The sequence below is a fragment of the Geospiza fortis genome, unplaced genomic scaffold, assembly GCF_000277835.1.
Source record: "Geospiza fortis unplaced genomic scaffold, GeoFor_1.0 scaffold164, whole genome shotgun sequence".
NCBI classification, from domain to species: domain Eukaryota; kingdom Metazoa; phylum Chordata; class Aves; order Passeriformes; family Thraupidae; genus Geospiza; species Geospiza fortis.
The window spans coordinates 209,316-230,194 of NW_005054426.1; the positions used below are offsets into that span (position 1 = coordinate 209,316).

At 45.7% G+C, this 20,879-nt stretch overlaps 1 protein-coding gene across 1 annotated transcript; it reads left to right on the forward strand.

Moving 5' to 3' along the window:
- The first annotated feature begins 5,995 nt into the window (after positions 1-5,995).
- Positions 5,996-20,820, forward strand: ARHGEF5 (Rho guanine nucleotide exchange factor 5). The gene is made up of 16 exons (XM_031061804.1): positions 5,996-6,086; positions 6,169-6,199; positions 6,302-9,783; positions 11,138-11,219; positions 11,582-11,646; positions 11,933-12,192; positions 13,071-13,231; positions 14,062-14,214; positions 14,848-14,977; positions 15,912-15,986; positions 16,788-16,877; positions 17,192-17,346; positions 18,004-18,165; positions 18,542-18,612; positions 18,943-19,047; positions 19,254-20,820. The coding sequence occupies exons 1-16, from the start codon at positions 5,996-5,998 to the stop codon at positions 19,406-19,408; spliced, it is 5,268 nt and encodes a 1,755-aa protein (XP_030917664.1). The 3' UTR covers positions 19,409-20,820.
- The last annotated feature ends 59 nt before the right edge of the window (positions 20,821-20,879 follow it).

Consider the following 20,879-nt stretch of genomic DNA (forward strand, 5'->3'; position numbering starts at 1 on the left):
CTGACAGCTACAGAAATCTGACAATTTTCCAAGTGGAACTTGATCTGGCTGTGAAAGAGGTTATATTACCTGTTTGTATCAGACAGAATAACTTGGAAGGGCCTCTCTGCAGGGCAGGACAGTTTGTCCCAGTTCAGTTTGCTGAATATTGTTCATCCTTATCTGCCTGTAGCTTAACTGTGCTCAGAACGGCTACAGGTTACACAAATGGCTCCACTGTGAAGGCTGGGCAAGGCTGAGCTTTCAAGTGTGTTTCCAGGTCCTTTGATGTCTTAAGGGCATTTGCATCTGTCAGAATGGTTTGGTGCCAATATGAGCCTTCTTTAATCTGAGACTCAAAAACAGCAGCATGGGATTCTGGCTCACACATCCATAGTGTAGTGAGAGTCTCTGAGATTTCTGCCTCTAACTAGAGAATCTGTCCTGTGAAAGTCTAGAATCATCTTGCTCAAAGAGGAACTGAGAACTCCTGGGGTTCATGGCAGACATACCATCTAGGAATGTGTACAGCATGCTGCTAGCAGCCACCTCTGCATAAAATGTCATGGGGAAAGTAATTTGGAAAGTTCTTGCCTCCTTTTGTGCTCCAGATGTTTCTGTCACTTGTGTCTCCATCCCCAGAGTTTGTGGAGAGACCTGCACAGAGCAACTTGCAGTGACTCAATACATTACTTCCACTGTGGGAATCCTGCTGTTCACCAAGTAGTGTCACTTATCTTTCTACTGAGCTCTAGTAGTGAGAATCACACACTATTCTTGTTTATTCTCATATTGGAAAACTGCAGAATATCAAGGCTTACCCATTACTTTTATGAATATAAACTTAACCTCTGCTTAGAGTGAACTGAGTTTTTTGCTTTACAGGTGACCCCATTTTACCTTAAGAACGAATCACTTTTATTGCATCTCTGGGATGTGCAATGTACAATCCAAGCCACATGCTTCACTTTCTGTTTGCCAAATGTTCAGTAGCAATTTCCAAGATGAAATAGATGAAATTGTGTTCAACCCAAAATTATGTTTCTCTGACACTTTTTTTGGGTTATCATTAAGTATTTTAATCTACTTAACTATCAAGCAATGTAAGAGAAGTATGGAAAAGTATCCTTTTTTTTTCCCCTCAGTTAGTGAGTCATTAGATAATTAATAGGCTCAGTGTATCTTGAGTGCGCCTATGACGAGTGAAAGCTGCGACTGGGTGTGTTGAAACTCGGGCAAACTCCCTGCACTGGTGTGACTGGGAGGTCTCACCTGTGTTTCTCAAGCTTCAGTAGCAGCTCAGATGCATTTTCCAGGAGCTTAGGTGCTTTTGGCAGCTGTGTTTTGTTCTCCCCTGCCTAAGACACCTGAGGCAACTCCTGGTTCCCAGAACATTACCAGCACTGTGTAGCACAGCAGTAGACTCTACATTATTTTGCTATTTTAGATCATCTTACCTTCCTTTTAAGTCTTTTCCTTCAGCAAGCTCCTTCTACTCTCCATGCCCTCAAAGCTGACTCCATGTTACATTATTTCCCTCCTTCCTTCTTATCTCTAGCACCCAGTGTTATCTCTTCCTGAGCTCAAGAGTTTTGACCCCCCTCCTTCACCTCCCTTGATGGGTTGTACAGTGATAGAGCAGCCCAGGGTGGTGTGTTAAGATTGGTGACTGTTTCTTTGCAGGTGAGTATGTGCAGTGGGAATCTCTCACATGGACATGCAGCTGAGGAAGCCAGCCTAAGCATGGCAGGACTAGCTGAGGAAATCTAAAAATTGAGGCTTGTGGCAGGGCAGGCTTTGTGTTCAGTTTCCTGGGTGTCTCACCAAACTGAAGTCCAATGCGTGGCTTCCTGGGAGAGATGGTGCTGTCCTGCACACTGAGCTCTGGATTTTCTAAGGAGAAAGGCCGGCTCTGAGCTGATTCAAATCATAGAATGATAAGGAGTTGGAAGTGACCTTAAAGATCACCTGGTCCCAAACCCATCTACTGTGGGCAGGGACTCCTTCCACTATCCCAGGTTACTCAGAGCCCCATCCAACCTGTCCTGGAACACTGCCAGGGATGGGGCAGCCACAATCTCTCTGGGCAACCTGTTCCAGAACCTCACCACACTCACAGGAAAGAATTCCTTCCTAATATCTAACCTAAATTTCCCCTCTCAGCTTCTTGTAAAGTGTACCCAAACTGTGTGACCAAGATGATTAAACCAAGCTGAGATAGCAGGAAAAGGCTCAGGGCAGCCTTGTTGTTTTTTGGGTGGATGTTAGAGCTGAACACAAAACTCTTTCCTGCCTGAGCTGCAGTCCTTAAAGCCAGCTTTGGCATTTCTACACCACGTTGTGGCTGCACTAGCAAGGATAGACCCAACCTAGGGACTACTTGGGCAACCCTTTGTTTCAATGAGAAAAACGGTGTCCTCACCCATGCCGCTCAAACATTATCGTGAACGCCTTTCTCCTCTCACTGCCAGAAGCTCATGGCTGCAGCTGGGCCAGAGCAGCTCCATCCGCACGTCACAGGGCAGGACTTTCTCTGCTGGGAGCGTGTTCGCAGCAGCCTGGCGTGTGGGCTGCTCCATGGCCTGCGGCAGGGGAGGCAGGATGGGGAGTTGGGCCGAGGGCGGCCGGGCAGCACCTGGCACCATGCGGGGAGGGCCAAGGTGGCAGGCAGAAAGCTCAGTTTCTCCCCACTTTTGGAGGAGGAGGATCTTGCAGCTCCACTTGTCTGTAGCCTTGCTTCCTGGCTAGCCAGAGGGCATGTCTGTGCTTGATAGTACTTGTTATTGCTCCTTTCTTGTTTGTTGGAGGAGGGGGGGAGGGAAGGTGAGGTACTTTCTATTTAAAACCAGAAGTGTTTGTCATCTCCGTCCAGGTGAATTAACCCACAGTGGAAGGAAGTATGACATTCACGTTGCCTTTTGTAATCTGGGAAAGCTGTGGATGGATTGTGCCCTTATGCTTTCGCTGCTGTCCTTTTCTTGCTCACCAGGCCACGTCCTTCACCCTTCTGCTCTCAGATTTTGTGCCTGTGACTGCAGCAGGACCAAGCATTGCCCTTCTATTTTTTGCTGGCATGTGGCCAGCTGCTCCCTCTCACTGTTCCAGCTTGGAGGGATTCTGTGCTCCCAGAATCTCCTAAAAGCTGAGTGCATGGGAGCTGAAGTCTGGTGTTTCTAGACCCTCTCTAGAGAAGAGCCTGAGTGTCTTTATCTCAACATCGGTTGAGGGAACATTGGTTTACCTTGTTTCACAGACAGAGCATATGAGGGAGTGATGGCCAGCTGATCATCTGATCCAGTGAGAGATGTAAAAGATCAGTAAGCCCCAAAAGGGGAAACAGTGAATGATCTTTGAGAGTTTGTATATCCTGCCTAGTGGCAGAGGCTAGATAGGTCCTGTATGCTGCTCTGTCACATTATTGGTCCTACTGAAAATGCTAATTGAAAGTTAGCTACCCAAAGTTTGCTTTGGGTAGCTGAGCTCCTGGGGGTCTCCTGGGACCTCCTCTGATGGAGCAGACCTGCATTGGCAGTTTAACATGACTGTGCTCCACTGTGCTCTCTTCTGGTAATTACTGAGCTCTTGTACATAGCTGCTCTGCATGTCAAGACTACAGGTGCTGTCAGTCTTGTTTCATTATTTCCCCTTCCATCTCCATGAAATCTTTATTGCAGACATGTGTCTTCTACTATGGTGTACCCAGCCTTTGACAGCGTAGTTAACAGTTTCCCTGGTGAAATGCATGTCCTCCCCTTGTGTCACTGCAGAAAGTTTGCCTGCTCCTTCTCCTGCCTCACTTCTCAAAGCTCCTCTCTTGCTCTCCCTGAGGTGCGCAAAACACCAGGCAGTACTATGATAAGACAAATCTCACTTGGCTTCCAGTGTTGATGTGCTGTGCACCTCTCTCTACCCTGCCTCCCAGTATCATCATGGAACTGGTCCAAATGCAGCATTAAACTCATCCTTTCGCCTGTCCAAATCCCTTGCAACACAGCCATGGAGATGGAAACTAGTGTTTTGAGCTTAATAAGAGGAAATTCAGGACTGTGTACATCTATGAAACAGCACAGTGAGCAGGAGTTCTTCCCCTGACAAAGTGTGGGCTTGAGCTTGAGCACTTTACTATTCAGATCTTTATGAGCCATCCTACATTTAGTAATAGTAAACCTTCCTTAGCCAGCAGCTTATGTCTCCCTAAATAGTCTCTCTGCTCTTGGGGAGCCTGTTTTCGAAGACTGACTGTATTAGGTGTGAGAAGTAGTACTTTTCTAGGCCTGGAGATGCATAGACTCAGGTGGGGTAGCCAGGAGAGCCAAGAGCAGTGTAGTACAAGAGGAATCTGATGTGGAACCTTTGAAAAGACAGTTTAGCAGTATCCAGGTAGTTTAGTAGCAGCTGACAGCAGCTGGAAACTCCGTGGGAATTCCCTGAATGGACATACCTCTTTGAAACAAACTGGTTGTTAAAATTACAGCTATTGCAACTACTCAGTGCTTGGGAGGGACAATCCAAATTGCTGAAAAACCCTGGTTTTGGCCTGGTTTTGTAAGAAAGACTGTCTTTTCACTATAAACAAAAATTAAAGATTACATGAGAAAAAACACACAGGAAGTAGTTAGCTGATGAGTTAACTCAATTAGCTAACTCAATTATTTTCCTAATGTTTTTTTGAATTGAGGTTGTTCAGCCTGGAGAAGGGAAAGCACCAGGGAGACCTAATTTCAGCCTTCCAGCTACATGTAAAAAGTAGCTGTCCCTATTTCTAAACACCAAGGGGTGTTTAGAAATAGAGAGAGCCACTTTTTACATGGGCAGGTAGTCCTAGGACAAGGGGGTTATGTTTTAAACCAAAAGAGGAGAGATTTAGGTATGATACTGGGAAGAAATCCTTTAATATGAGGGTGGAAGGCACTGGTACAGGTTGCCCAGAGAAGCTGTGGTTGTTCCATCCCTGGAAATGTTCAAGGCCATGTTTTGCTCAGGAGCTCTGAGCGACCTTGGATAGTGGAAGGTGCCCATGCCGGGGGTTGGATCTGGGTGATCTTTGATGCCCCTTCCAACCCAAACCATTCTGTGATGACAATACAATTCTGTGATGAAGGTGTATAAAATGCTTCAGTTCTAACTCTAGAGCATGCACTCCTTGCCTTCAGAGCAGGTGTTTTGTTTCACTTGACGTAAGGGAAAACAGAAGCTAAACTAGCTTTCAGGCCAGGTGTGCCCTGGCCATGGAGCTAACTGGGACAATTAGTTCAGATGTAATTATGCCCTTACTGCTTTTACTTTCTGTGTGGGATCAGAGGTTGGTACTTGTGACTACAGAGCCACTCCAGCTCAAGGAAATCACCATAGAAGAAAAGAGAGGCAGCCACAACAGTTTGTCTCTTTCTCTAGTTTTTTCCAGGTAGGGATTGTGGGTCATGGTAGAAGACAGAGAGATAAAAGTGGTGAATCAGATTCTTCTGTCCTTTTCACAGACGTACCCCAAATGTGCATTCCCTAGTGCTTTGTCATGTCTGAACTTCAAATGCAATAATGGAGGGGAAATTCCACTATATCCTTTGGGAAACTGTCCAGCAATCCTGAGATGGCTTTTTTTTTTCCTTTTCCCCTCCCTAAAAGAGTAGACTAAATGATGATGTAGTTTCTCTCTAGTCTATAGCTTAGTCCACACACACCAGAGCTACTCCTCTCAACCCATGTGGTTTACAGCCTTCAAATATCTTGTGTCTTGTGTCATGTACTATTTACCTGTTAATCTAATTTGAATGTTCCTATGTTTTGTTAATTAATTTCTGTGATCATTTGCAATGAATTTCAGACCTACACAGAGATCTGCAAAGAGAGCCATCAGCTCCAAAGAACAGGCAAAATCAGAGAGAACTTTTAAACTCGGCTAGAAGAGGCCAATAGTATTTGTCCACCTTGCCCCATGAAAATCAATGGAGATTTTTGAAAATTTTCTTGTTCTCTGGGTGCCTTCTGGTACCCCCTTTTGGGTCTGAGATAACCAGCCATGGCCACCACTTTCCCTAAGTTGCCCTGTGGCTATTGTATAGAGCTCAGCATCTCTGCTCTACGACCAAAGTCACTTTCTGCGGTTGCATGTGAAACTAAAAAGACACCAGTGGGGTTATTTTGGTATTACTCTCATCTTCAAGCTTACATGTGGTGTTTGCCTATTCTCAGTCTTCGTTTCCCAGCTCTTATCACCCACTAGGTATGTGGTGTTGGTTTTTGTTTTTACCAGCTGCAGTAGAAGCAGTGAATTAGATCCATATATCATTGTGAAGTAGTAACAGAAAAAATAATTTTTCTTCAGCAGCATCACTGGGGAAGCCTGGGATTCTTCAGCCGTGGAAGAAGAGTATCATGCCACTCATATAGCAGCCAAAATGAGCACGAGCCCATCTAACTCTGCAAAGGGACCAGAGCTCAGCACACCCAAGGACTGCCTTGCTGCTCCAGGGAAAGCAGCAGAGATGCTGGGCAGACCCTCTAACTCTATGCAAAAAGCACCAGCAGGACTGGACCAAGGCCAAAGGGATACAGAGCCTCAAAAGGGACTCTCAGAACTGGAAGAAGAAATGCTTTTAGAGGAGGGTGGACTGGATTATTCTCTGAAACTTAGGCAATTGGAACTGGTTGACCTGGAAAGCAACCAGGGCCCTTCCTCTCACAGCAGAGTCCAGGATGAGGCAGCCCCTGGCAGCCCAGTCCTGCAGGCTGTGAAGCTCAGCACTGAGTTTCCTCAGTGCCAAGCAGAACTGGCTTTTCATGGCTCAGACCCTCAGGCCCAGGAAACGAAATCCCCTTTGGCTAATGCCATTTCCTCTCAGAGGGAGACACCTAAGTGCTTTTTGGTGTGTAAAACTGTTTCAGAAGGACATTATAAGGCTGAGCCCTTTCTGGGTAACATCTTGAAGGACTCTTTGCAGGAGCTTGATGCTGGTGCAGAGCAGGAGCAAAGCACCAAAAAGTTGGCACCAGCATCTGATGAGCAGCCTACCTCAGAGGGAGCAGTAGAAGACACAGCTAAACCTTACACTTCTGAAGATGTTCAGGAAAGCTTAAGAGCACCCCAAAGTTTGGAAAAGAATACAGATTCTTCCTCTTCCCATCAGTTAACTTCCACCTTAACATGTGACAGCCAAATGAGTTCACTACAAGCAGAAGGAAACAACTCATCTGGTGAAACAGGGAGTACCATGATGGTCAAAGACCAGGGAATGGTTCTTAAAAAAAACTCATCTGCTTCCAAATGCCTTCATCTAGAAGATCATCACAGAAAAACTGAGGGCAGGTCTGCCCCTGCAGCAAAAAATGCTTTCCAAGGAAAAAGTACTTCTAAAAGGACAGAGGAAGTGAATGCTTCATGGCATAAGGAGCCAGCTTGGGAGGAGGCAGTGTCTGAACTTCAGCAAGAAGAGGAGGAGGAAGAATGCAAAGAGCAGAATTTGCTGGAAGAAGGCAAACCTTTGGAACTCAAAGATCAGAAGAACAAGGAACAAAATGAGCAGGAACAACTGCCAAGAGAAGAGCTTAGACTGGGGGAAGAGCTGAAACTAGAGCTTTTATCATCAGCTTTTGGGTCACAGATACCTTCTGTTCCCAGGCATAACATGGATGTATGTGGTTTGGAGTATGCTTCCTTGTCTGAGCAAACAGGACCAGTATTTCTTCCTGGGGAACGTGTCTCTGTGGATCGGCATCCTAGTGAGGACGTGCTGCTGAAATCTCATGTCACAGAAGCAGGTTCTGGATGTCAGCTACCTGCTGTCGGCCCTCTGTCCTCAAATAACCAGAACCCAGGGGGGGAAACTCCACATATGTGCCAGGTTTCTGACCAAGCAGAAGACCTGGAGGACTCTGGCCGCTTTTCCATCGGTGGTCAGGATATTGGAGAAGCTCACTGGGATGATAAGACACGACTGGGCAGGGAGAATGAGCACAGTGATGATCATGGAAAAGCTGTCCAGAGGTTTGATAAAAGAGATGCATCACTCTGTGGAGGGGTGACAGCACCTTTTAGTGCAGAGAACCCAGAGGCTCTTGTTCCAGCACACCTTTCCTCTGGTACCAGTAACTTGGAGCCACCTGATCACATAGATCTTCATCCTGTAACAGGAAAAGCTGAGCTTTGGGACTTCATTCCAGCTTCCCCCTCAGAGATCACCTCAGCAGTGTCAGCATCTGTTCCAGAGCAGGATGGTGGCAGAATAGCCTCTGTGACCTCTGAGCACTGTCCTGGCACCAGCCTGAACAAGCTGCCAGACCCTGCAGGGAAACCACCCAAACAAGCTGCTCCTGCACAAGAGTGGAACCCAACACCAGCAGAAACTGCTGTTGTAAGGACAGGTGCAAGGGAGGCCAAGACTTCCTATGAAATCCCTATTTCTGAGGAAAGCTTTCCTGAGGACCTTAGTGGCCCATCTTCTTTCTCTGTAATGTACATGAGCTCCCTTCCTCTACAAGGGGGCTTTCCTGGAGATAGGAGGTCTGTGGCTAGTATTGCAGGACCTCTGGAAGTATCCCAAACACCAGGAAGGACTTCCACTCCCCTGAACCACCCAGAGACAATTCAGCAAATCTCTCCCCAAAAAAGTGCCCTTATACAAGGAAAAGAAAGGGCAGCAGATGTGGATTGTAAAGCACAAGTGCCTTTATTTGATGAGCCTGACTGCAGTTTATACCAAAAAGAGCCTGGATCCAGAATTTCCAGTGTCCTGAGCACCCTAACTTGGCCCTCCAAAGATGATATGGTCCTTGCTGTGAACCAGCAAGGACCTCTGTCCCCTGTGTCCCACTCAAGCCTACCTCTGGTGTCTGAGTCTGATCCCAAACAGCTTCCTCATCCTCCTTCCCATGTCCAAAGGCCCAGTCAAGCTCAGGCCGCTGCACTCCACGCAAATCACCTTGTTTCACCTCCAGCCCCTGAAGGTCACCAGCTGTTGGCTCCTGGACTGCACTTCAGGCCCCCCCTCAGCTGTGGGATGGATGATGGTAAGCTGGGAGCCATTCACCCTGCTCCAAGCTGTCCTCTCCGGTCTGCCACCTCTGCATTTGATACCAACTCCGTGGCCTCTGCTTCTGATGGAGAAAGTCTAGCAGAGAGAGATGACCTTGTTCCAGTGAGTAGAGAGTGGGATCTTGGTGACTCAGGTCCCCATGATACAGAGACTTCTGATGACTCAGGGGTCAGTTTGCTGACCAAAAGTTTTTTGGCTCTTGGAAACGAAATGTTGGTTGGCTGCTCTGACACCAGCCCTGAAATAGCAGATCACAACATGGATATAGAGAGTGGAAAATCCTCACCTGACCAGCCTTCTTGGCCCTCGTTGGAAGGCTTGATAACATCCCCAGACTCCAAAAGCAGAGAGTCTCCACCGCTCCTTCCAATGCTTGCATTCACCAATCCTATTCACTTCCTCCGGCTCAGCCCTCCATCACTGCTGACCACCAGAACAACCTGCCAGGACAAGGAGCTACGATGGGAGCAGCCCACAGGTAGCTTCAGTGGGGACACAAAGAACATCCAGGCTCCACTGGCAGTCACAGAGAAAACAGAAGGTGAGAGGAGAGTCAGGCAAAGGCTGGAAGGAGGAGAGCACCAGCCAAAGCAAGAAAAGGCCAAACATGCACCCTTGGAAAAATCATCAAGTTGGCCAGACAAAAAAAACATTGGGGTAGCTATGCAGGACCCAGCAGGCAATCAAGAAAACCCAATTAAAAGCCGAGTAAAAACAAAGGACTGGCACCGTCAGGGCCTGAAGAGGATGTCAGTACCACCAGACATCTTGCAGCGTGAGTCCTCTCTTCCATTTCCCTTCCTCCTTCCCCCCTCCAACTTAGAACAGTTATCAAGAAGTAGGATTAAATTAAATAAAGAATATGATGGAGAGGCATGAGAGTAGAGAGCTTAGCATGGCTCTTGTGCCTTTCTGGTGATATTCCTTGCTCCAGCCCTACAGCCCTCTCCTATCCTGCCCCAAGCTTCCCTTTCCAGCTGTCCCCTCTTTCCTCTCTGCTGTCCTCTGTATCCTGCTTGTTCCCTTGAGTGATGCATCCTTGAAGGATGCACTCTGGGGCTCCGTCTCCCCATGCCACACTAATACCTGCTACAATAAACTTATTTCATGGATCCCTGAGGCAGTAAAGAAGAGCCATGCACACACCCTCAGTAGCCCATATCTCTTATCAGTTGTTTATTTGCTACCTCCCCTTATTTTGCAACTGGCACTTTTAAGTTCCCACTTGACCTTTTAAAAAAGATCATATTCCTGTGAGCGCAGGATTTAAGAGTACAGATAAGAAGGGAAATATGTCAAACCCAAGGTCCCAGCTTGCACAGAAGTCAAATCACTGATGTCACAAGAGGAAAACATGCATCTTCTGTAATACAGCTCATTCAGCAGTACTTGCTATCAGGATGTATATATGTTCTTTACTATACCTTACGTGAACTTTAAATAATTACTTCTTTTTAGCTCTTGCTTTAGTCTATTTTTGAAGCTCTGAAACATGCTGTATTTTTGGCACAGGGGAAAAGGAGGGGGTTATGGAAGGGTGTAAAAGGTTTGGAAGAACTTGAATCTCAAGATTTGTTAATATGTTTGACCTGTAATTTCTTGATTCCAAATTTTAAAATATTCAAGGCAATAGTCCTGTCTTTCCCCTTATCCATAACTGCAGCTTAGTCTTTGGACTTTCTTCCTTTTTCTGCTTCCAGTTATTTCAGATTTAGAATTTCTTCACACCTTATTTGATTAAATCCCTCACAAATCAAAAGGACTTCTCCAGTTTTACACTTTGGCTCCACTGATCTGATGCCTGGCCCTAGTAGCTGAAAGTGTAAGGACAGCACCAAACAGGGCATAACTGGAGAGGGAAGCTCTTAGAGTTACTGTTGCTGCCTAAAATGTCAGCCTTTTTCTTTGTGTGAAAAGTAAACGTGGCTAACAGATGTAAAGTGTAAGTAATGTCAAGAATTATTAAAATGTTTCTGACCCAGAAATAAATGCCACAAGGGCACCTGTACTCCAATTCAACACTGCCACTTAGGTGGGGCATAGGTAAGTGGTATCTGTGTGTCATTTGGATTGTAGATTAAGTCTAAAAATTGACTGATGTGTTTACTTTCCAATTGTCTTCTATGCAGAGGTTTCTTCTGTTCCTGCAGAGGAGGAAGCTCACAAGGCACACAGGGAACCACCAGTCAGCTCAGAAACAGTTATAATGCGGTGAGTCGCTCAAAGATCCTTAGAATTTGCCCCAATCCCTGTGAAGCACAGAAACCTCCGTTGTTTCTGAGTTACCAAAGACGATGATAAGGAGTGGAAAACTTTAATTAAATGCCGTAGGCCTGTGTTTCAGTCTGTGCTCTCTTGAAGAGAACCCTACTGCAACACAGGTATTTCTGTGCCTTCAGGACAGCCTTTCCATTAAGCCAAACTTTTCCCTTTGTGTCAAGTAAAGCTTGTGGAGCTTGTTGGAAAATAAGAGGTCCTTGTTGTGACAGAGCAGTTTCTAAGGTTTGGATAAGCCTTCTCTGGTGCTGTGCCCTTCGTTCGCTCTGTGTTTTGAAATCCTTATTCCTTGGCAGAGAGAAGAAATCTGCAGACACAACAGAGAACTTCAAGCGCCGGCACTCCAAACTGATCAACTCCTGTAAGTACCTCCTGCCTGGGGTGCTGTGGCAGTCCCCTCTCCAGCCGCATCTTTCACCCTTACAGTGAGCACAAAGGAGAGGGACTCCTGCCACGTGGTGGTTGTGAGGATGTAGTGTTATAGAGCAGGGAAGGCAGTACACTCTGGAATCCTGCAGTACACTCAGGCAGCTGAGGAGCTTTGCCTGAATTTGGCTGTCCCAGTCTGGGGCAGAATTTTCTCCAGGTTGAAGCAGAGGGTGAGTTGCTACTACAGAAAAGATAAATGTGTGTGTTTTTCTCTACAGCAAGATTACTGTATCAGGAGTACAGTGATGTGGCTCTGAACAAGGCCATCCAAAGCCAGAAGAGAGTGGATTATCCAGAGGATATAGAGTCAAGTTTCCCAAGTTCCCCGAGGCTACGGAGGAAAGTGCTGTCTCCCCAGGACTCATATTTGCAACGTCTATCAGTCTCATCTAATGCATCCCTCTGGCAGGACATCCCCATGATACGGGGCAGCAGAATACTGCTTAACATGTCCCGTGAGGAACAGAGGCTGCAAGAGGTATGGGACAGATGTGGCAAAGTAAATGGGTGGTCTTGTAGTCAAGAAAGAGTCTCTGGAAGGAGGATTAAAGCAGAGAGCAAAATCTGTGATGTGGGAATGCAGGTAGTTGAGGCAGAGGTCACTTCTACTCCTGGAAGCAGCATGGGGTATGAAGTAGAGCAATGCTGAAGTGATGAATTTTAGAGAAAAGCAACACTGAAGGACAGACTCTGCACTGTATAAATAACTCTAAGAAAACAGACATGGGGAAAAGTGGGAACAGAATAAGGAGTTTTGAGTATGCTCAATGCAAAAGGATGTGTAAAAGTAGAAGACTCGCAGCATTCTCCCATAAATAAGCTTGTGAGAAATGCTAATAAAACCACAGTAAATTCTATTTTCTGTAGTAGAATATGAGTTTAGCAAATTGACCTGTGTGAGTTTAGCAAATTGACCTGTGTGAGCTGCAGGGCTGAGAGGAGACTGGGAGATGTATGGATTCAGCACAATGGTACAGAGAAAGTGGGTAAACAAAAGGAGAGGATCTGAGAAGTGGACAGGAGGACTCAGAGAAAGAGATGAAAACAACAGCATAGGAAAAGGTCTGTGGTACGGATGCTGGACTTTATGGGAGCTTGTGAAAGTGGTGTTGAGGGGAAATAAAAAGTAAAATGAGAGCAAGTATCTATTTTTAAGTCATAACACAAGTCTGTTTCTTAAAGAAAGTCTATAAGTGCATGGTTGCCCTTCCTTTCTAAAGCCTCTCTTCTGTAATTACACACTCCTTGCAAGATGTGCTGGGAGGTTTTCCTGCTTTGCCCCATTTCCTCTCTGTAAGATTCCTCACAGATTTGCACAGTGTACTGATGCTGTGCTCCCTTGTTTTCTCTCCCAAGGCCAAGTTTGAGCTGATAATATCTGAGGCTTCCTACCTGCGCAGTTTGAATGTGGCAGTGGATCACTTCCAGCGCTCAGCAGAGCTCCAGGCAATGCTCACCAACCAGGAGCGCCAGTGGCTCTTCTCCCGCCTCTCCGATGTGCGTGATGTCAGTGCCAGGTGAGATGTGGCCCTTTGCTTCCAGGTCTAACAGGCACATGGTTCTTCCATCAGGAACGTTTCTCACTCCTCTTCTGCACTGTTCAATGCAGATACAGCACCTAGTGATGACACACCAACACTGCCTGGAAAGGAATATTCACCTTTTTAGGTGACATGGCAGTGTGAATTCTGGTGTTAAATCCCAGATATTATGGCTCAGTTGTGCACAGAGCTCACTGCAGAGGATCAAAATGGTAACGTAGCCTTGTGCTACTGCTTTCAACTACAATTAAACTTGACTAACTAGACCTCAACCCAAACCAGCTCCTGCCAAATACAAGACAAAAGGGTCAGCTGCATGAGCCCTGATGAAAAGCGGGGTAAAAAAGGAAAACCAGTAAGTTACAACCATCACTTGACAGAAACTAATGTGAATCAATAGAGCATAATTGATGAAATGTGGACATGACCCCACATGCAAGGAATTCTGTATGTTGTAGGATTCTGTTTTGCTTTTCCTCCTGCAAGGCTTGACTACATAAATTACTAAGCTGGTAAGGTTTGCTGCTGCCTTTTCCATTTCTACTAGCAAGATTATTCTGGTGAGGTCTTAGTTTTCAGCTGTTTCCTGACCATGCCTGTAGAAGCATGACCTCTCAAGAACAGAGGTCTTTTGCCTCTGCTTTTTCCTTGCTGATACGAAGCCCTATATTGTTATTATCCAGACATTACACTCTCCCTAGAACTAAAGAGCTGTTTTGTGCTTGTGTGGGCTGTCAGGGTTTTAGAAGACTAAACGAGACTGACATTTCCCTCTCCTTTCTTGGCACCACATCCATGTGCTGCAGTTTCCTCTTTGACTTGGAGGAAAAATTTGAAGAGGACATGTTCACCTTCCATGTATGCGACGTGGCTCTGAAGCATGCCCCCGACTTCCGCCGGGTGTATCTGCCATATGTGACAAACCAGACATATCAGGAGCAAACGTTCCAGAGATTACTGTAAGTTTTTCTCATTTTCTTCACCCTTCTCCCCCTTACTTCCATGAATAGCTTCCTACTCTTTCAGACGATGGGCAATACTGCAGGAAAGGGCTGTTGAACAGTGCTCTTGCTACACCCCCCAGAAGAACCTTCCTCAGTTCAATGGCATTTGGGACAGCAGGACAGAGCTCCTGCAGGCTTCTCTCCCATAGCATTGGAGAGAAAAATAATATGTAATATCTGATCTTGTTGCAGGCTGTTCTCTGTCTGCCCTCTACTGAAGAGAGCAAAAATGACCATCCTGGATAATGGTTTCAGTCTTGATCACTGAGAACCAGAGCCACCACTGTCCCCATGAAAGGAGCACTGCTGATAGAGGGAGTTGAAATGTAGATGTTACTTCTGGCTTTTACTCCAGAGAGCTGTGGAAAGAGGATAGAGATAATAACAGCTGTACTGCCATCCTGTAGCTATTAGAAACCTGTAGTTGCTCTTCAGCAGCAGAGTGGTGAAGTTTCTTGACACCTCTTGCCCCAGGGACAAAATCTGACTGTTGGGAGTACTCCGGCATTCCCCGAAATCTGATACTAGGAAGGTTATTTATTTACTCTGATGCCTGGATGTCCATTTTTTTCTTTGCCACTCCCACAGAAATGGAAATGCAGGGTTCCAGCAAGTCCTGGAGAGACTGGAAAGTGATCCAGTGTGCCAGCGCCTCTCACTTAAATCCTTCCTCATCCTCCCCTTCCAGCGCATCACTCGACTCAAACTCCTCCTACAGGTAACTGTGGTGATTCTCTGCCTTCCCTCAAGTTTCCCTCAGGCTGTGTTTGGAAGCAGCTGAGGGAGTTGGAAAAGGGGCTCAGCCTGGAGAAAAGGAGGCTCAGGGGGGACCTTGTGTCTCTGCACAACTCGCTGACAGGAGGGTGCAGCTGGCAGGAGGTTAGGCTCTGCTCCCAGGGAACAAGTGAGGGCAAGAGGAAAAGGCCTCAAGCTGTATTAGGTTGGACATCAGGAGGAATTTCTTCCCAGAATGAGTTGGAAGGCATTGGGCTGGGGGCTGCCCGGGGACATGATGCAGTCCCCATCCCTGGAGGTGTTCAGGAAATGATGGATGTGGCACTGTGTGAGGCTGTTTGTGAATCATTTAGGGCTTTGTTGTGACACTACTTTAATTGTACCCCAAGAAAGAATTAATGGAGTCTTCTCAGAACATGCTGATTTCCATTTTATTGAACTTTCTGGCTTCCTGCTAGGAAAACAAAGCAAGGGTTCCTTGGCTGCCCTCTGGAAGGCAGTCTGTGTCTATGCTTTGCCTGCAAATTTGACTAATAAAGAGCCATCCAGACAGGGAACCAGCCAGTCCTTAAAGAATTAATTTTGAGTTCTTTCTATGAATTTCTTCTTTTTGATTATTTGAGCTTCTTTTTACCAGGTGAAAAGGACAAGTCTATTCTGTTCATACATCCATTTGTGGTTTAGCTAGTGGTTGCTTCCTATGCCATGTAACTTCTACGTGATAATTAATACAATTTAGATTTACAGGAATCACTGGTCAATGTGACTTAACAGTGACATTCTGCATCTCAATTTTTTGGCTTTCTTGTCTCCACATGTCATCAGCTACTTCTGTTTTATTATTTATTGTACTCTTCAGTGGTGGTAATGTCCACCTTTCCCTGTTTGCATCGTGAAAATCATCTTTTCTCACACAGAATATCCTGAAAAGAACTCGGCCTGGGTCTGAGGAGGAAGTGCAAGCAACACAGGCCTATGATGCACTTGAAAAGGTAAAGGTGCCTACCCTTTCTGCAGCCTTACCTTTGTCTCTAATTAATCAACTCCCACCCTTGTCCCTGCAAGAAAATCTTGCTTTAAAAAACCCCACAGCATTACTCTACTGCATCCTTTCCTCTTATCCTGTTTATTATAGAGGCAAGGTTTAAAGTTTTCTAGGACAAATGGTTATCTAAAATTTGTACAGCTTCATAAGGTGGATTGTTCTGTCTAGTGATGATTTGACCTTCCAAAGGAGAGCCACCAGGATGGTGAAGGGCCTGGAGGTGAAGACAAAAGAAGTGGCTGATGTCTGTTCAGCTGGAGGAGACTGAGACCATATCTCACAGCAGTTCTGCGGCTTCCTCATAAGGGCAAGAGAGGGGCAGGCCCTGATCTCTGCTCTTTGTGACCAAGGACAGGACCTGAGGGAATGGCTGGAGCTGTGTCAGGGGAGGGTTAGGTTGGATATCAGGCAAAGGTTCCTCCCCCACAGAGTCATGGGGCACTGAACAGGGTACCCAGGGAATGGTCACAGCCCCAAGGCTGCCAGAGCTCCAAGAACATTTGGATAATGCTCTCAGGCACAGGGTGGGATTATTGGAGTGTTTGTGCAGGGCCAGGAGTTGGACTCAATGATCCTTGTGTGCCCCTTCTAACTGAGAATATTCTCTGATTGTAATATATACTTTTTTTGCAGGAGGATGCCTAAGGAATTGTCACTTATGCTGACACCTGAGGGGCTCCTGGGAGTAGTACTGATCCCACCATGCAGTTCTGCTCCCACCTCACTCCTTATCTGTTTTCCTCTGCAGCTTATCAAGGATTGCAATGAGAATGTCCAGCGCATGAAGAGCACTGAAGAGCTGATCTACCTCAGCCAGAAGATTGAATTTGAGTGTAAGGTGAGCTCACCCATTCCCTGGGCCTTGCTCTAGTCTAATGTATTTTCTGTCTTTCCCCACAAAACCACTTTTTGTTCTCCTCTCAGAGAACACAGAGCTGTTGAACGAGAGCATCATCGGAAGGCCAGCTCTTCATCAGTGCTTCCCTTGACCAATCATTCATGTCAGCCTTCTCATGAAGGTGCCTGCCATGACTTACACCTCTCCAGCTGGAGAACTGAAAGCACAATTCCTCAAGAAAAAGGCAAAAATGCAAGTCCAAAACTCACAGGGACCCTTCTTCTTGTGCATAAATATTTATTTTTGTCTTGCAGATATTCCCACTCATCTCACAGTCAAGGCGACTTGTGAAATGTGGTGAGTTGACAGCACTGGACTTCAACAACCTGAGTCCAAAATGGAAAGTCACGACCCGGCCCATCTACCTGCACCTTTTCAATGACTGTCTGCTCCTGTCTCGGCCCAAGGAGTGAGTGCTTCAACACAATTCTTGCTGCCCCTTCTAAAATACCTGTCTCTTTTGGGGTCTGTGCTTTGGTGACAGAGTCCTTTCCCTCTGCCTGCCCGCAAGTGGCAGTCTTTGTCAAGTCACTCTTCTGTCCCAACTTGATGTGAGTATCATGAAAGTATGTGGAAATTGATAGTCCTAGCACTTAATTACATATTGTAATACAAAAACATATCTTGCACAACACTTCAATTCTGCCTTTGCATCTCTACAATGTGAAACACTTGAACAATAACCATTTATTCTAGTTTTACTTGGTAAATAATTTCTTCCTAAAGCACAGTATGAGGACTAGTGAATGTGCAAATCACTGGTTTGTCAAGAGAGTTGTTGGTTAGTTGTGTTGGGGTTTTGAGGGTGGTGGGTTTGTTTATAAGCTGTAAGCTACCCAAAAAAATTCTGACAGGACAGAGCTTAGTATTTCTACTCTTTTCATGAAATCCCTTCTCTCTCTTCTTTGGTCTTCTGAGACTTCTAACAAGAGCACTGCTTAGGATGTGTGAAGCAGATGAAGACTCATTAAAAGCTTTTTGCTTTCCTGCAGACTATGTGACTCACTATGTAACCCTCATCACCTTAAAACTCTCACCTTGTTTTGTTCCTCCTGTTGACCTGCAGGGGTGGACGTTTTGTTGTGTTTGACCATGCTGCTTTCTCGTACGTGCGTGGGGAGAAGTGCGAGATGAAACTCCACGGGGCAAACAAGAATCTGTTCCGTCTCTTTCTGCTTCAGAATAACCAGGGGAAAAGAGTGGAGTTCTTGTTTCGGACAGAGACACAGTAAGAGCTCAAGTTTACCTTTGGTATATCCCGTTACCATGGCCAGACAACTTCTGGTAGCCCGATGATTGTCCCTCAGCTATTCAAATGCTGAAATAACAAATGCAGCTGCTAAGCAGAAGTCTTGAAAAGCCTCCTCTTGCTATAACTATTTCCTTGTGAAACACCTTCCTCCTCTCTCATCATAGCTGCTCATACAATACTACCACATTATGTCATACCATCAGCCTCCAAAAATGGGAATTTTTGCCTTTTCCCACCTCCTTTCTCAGCTTCCCTTTGTGTGAGCAAACACCCCTCCACCTCACCCCATTTCAGTCACCAGACTGTCGTCCCTCACACTGAATGCTGATACCTATTCTGTGCTGTTTTCCAGCAGTGAGAAGCTGAGGTGGATCTCTGCTTTGGCTCCTCCGCGGGGAGAACTGGACCTCCTGGAATGCCCTGGTGAGACTGCTCTGCTGCTACAGCAATGGGGGTGGGCTGGCTCGCAGGAGTCACAGGCACTGTTAGGTGGGATACCCCAGAAGGATTCCAAGGCAGAATACTTGGGGTTTTGTAGATAAAGAGCATACTCATGGGCTTTCCCTCAGTGCTGGGTGCTGCCAGTTATTGTACATGTTTTAACACTTCATTTTAGATGAAGACCTGCAGTGTCCCTTCCAGTTCTCGGCTTTTTATTTGGGCAGCTCCTTATTCTCCACCTCCTCTGGAGCTGATGCCCACAGGTTTACTGTTGCTTTCCAATATATCAATGTGATCTTTCCTCCCCTTCAGATGCACCACAAGTTCAGTGCATAAAGACTTACAAGGCTCGGGAAAATGATGAGCTGGCTTTGGAGAAGGCAGATATCATCATGGTTATGCAGTACAGCAATGATGGTGAGCAGAATGAACAGTGCCTGTCTTAAACTGTAGGATTGAGAGGGCAGAGGGATTCTTCATCTTCTTTAGTATGCTTTATTTGGAAGCTGAAAGAGGATCTTTTCCTTTGCTCTTAGGGTCTTTTTGGACGGGGCTTTTTTATGGGAAACAATGAAAAAAACATGTGACTTTTGCCTCATGTTGTGCTTTTCCCCACACCACAGGGTGGATAGAAGGAGTAAAACTCTCAGACCGGGAGAGAGGCTGGTTCCCCTCAGAACACGTGGAAAACATCTCCAGCAAACACGTGCGGCAGAAGAACCTGAAGGAGGAGCAACGGGTGAAGAATGCCAAGCAGCAGGTCTTCTGCAAGAAATAAGGCTCTGTTTGGACCTGTACAGTCTCCCTGCCATGGGGAAACCATGGCTTTTCTATCGTGCCTCAGAAGAAATGCCTCTGTGAAGAGCATAATGCAAAGCACTTTGACAGGACCAGGTGCTTTTTACCAAAGAAAGTGGGAATTCAATCAGGAAAAACTTCCTCTGTGTCAGCAGGACTACGGCAGCAAGAGGAGGGATAAAGGTTGCATATATTGCTTGCTTTGTGGTAGTAGGGAGGGACTTAAATCAGACAGAGGTCTGGGATCTGGACTTCTGAAAACATATTCCTGGTTTTGCCACTGACAAGTTGTGGGACTTCATGAAAGTCACTTCAGAGTTCTGCCTCAGTTTTGCCATCTGCAAAATGGGGGTAAACTTACCTACCTCACTGCATGTTGTGAGGCTAAATTCACTAGTATTAGCAGCCTGAGAGCTTCGAGTTCCTGAGAAGGAAGGTGCTAAGTGCAAAGCACAACAGAGCTGAGGAGAATATTCCGTTTAAATATCCTCTGGATTACCTTCATGGCGTTGATCTCCATAGTGCAATTTCCATTTAGGGCAATTTATGTATTAGATCATGCAAGTCTACAGGGGTTTAAATAGGCAAATATTTCATTGTACCCAAATGCTGTTAAGAGTCCTTGACAGCATTACAAAATCCACTGGAATTAAGCAGAGTTTTCAGAAGCCACTGTGATGATTTCCCCCACATAAGAAGTATCATGCTGAGAAATCTGCTTCCAAAAGGTCACTTCTCTTCTGAACAAGCATCCCACCAAGCCATCTGAACTGACCTTTTTTTTTTACTCTGCCTCCCCTTGGAAGATCAGTGACTTTGGACAAAGATTTATATTTTGTGTTGGTACATGCCCCATACAAAATAACCAGGACTAGGCACATGCAATAAAGTGGCACTTTACTGCTGCTCTTACTCTGATTGCTGATGTGGTATTGCATGCACCATTTTGCACACTTATGGAGAACACTGAGATATTTAGCCACTGTAGATAAAGGCAAAATGTGCACCAGGGTCTTTGTTCTTTTTAAGGACTCTCTGGTTTTAAGTCCAGTTTACATGCATTTGTGCAGAACCTGTCTGTTTGAGGATATACCTTCAAGTGTAAAATACTGTTTCTGTGTTAAAGTGTTCAGTTCAGTCAATGCAAGATCAAGTTTAAGAATCAATACACCAAAGAAAGCCACGTGTAGCCTCTTGCATTTAATATATTTGAAGAATTAGGTACCTTTGTATCTCCAGCTTTCTGTCTCTGTAATATTCTGCCTTTAAATCCTATTTACATTGTATCTAGAATAGCTTATTATGGCCTATTTATATCAATAATTTTAGCTGGATTAAAAGAAAAAAGTTGCTTTTAGTCCTAATAAACTCATGCACTTCTCCAGTTAAAAAGCTTTCTGCTTGCCTTGTTACTTAGGTTTTCCTCTCAAGTGTAAGTAATTCAATTTACT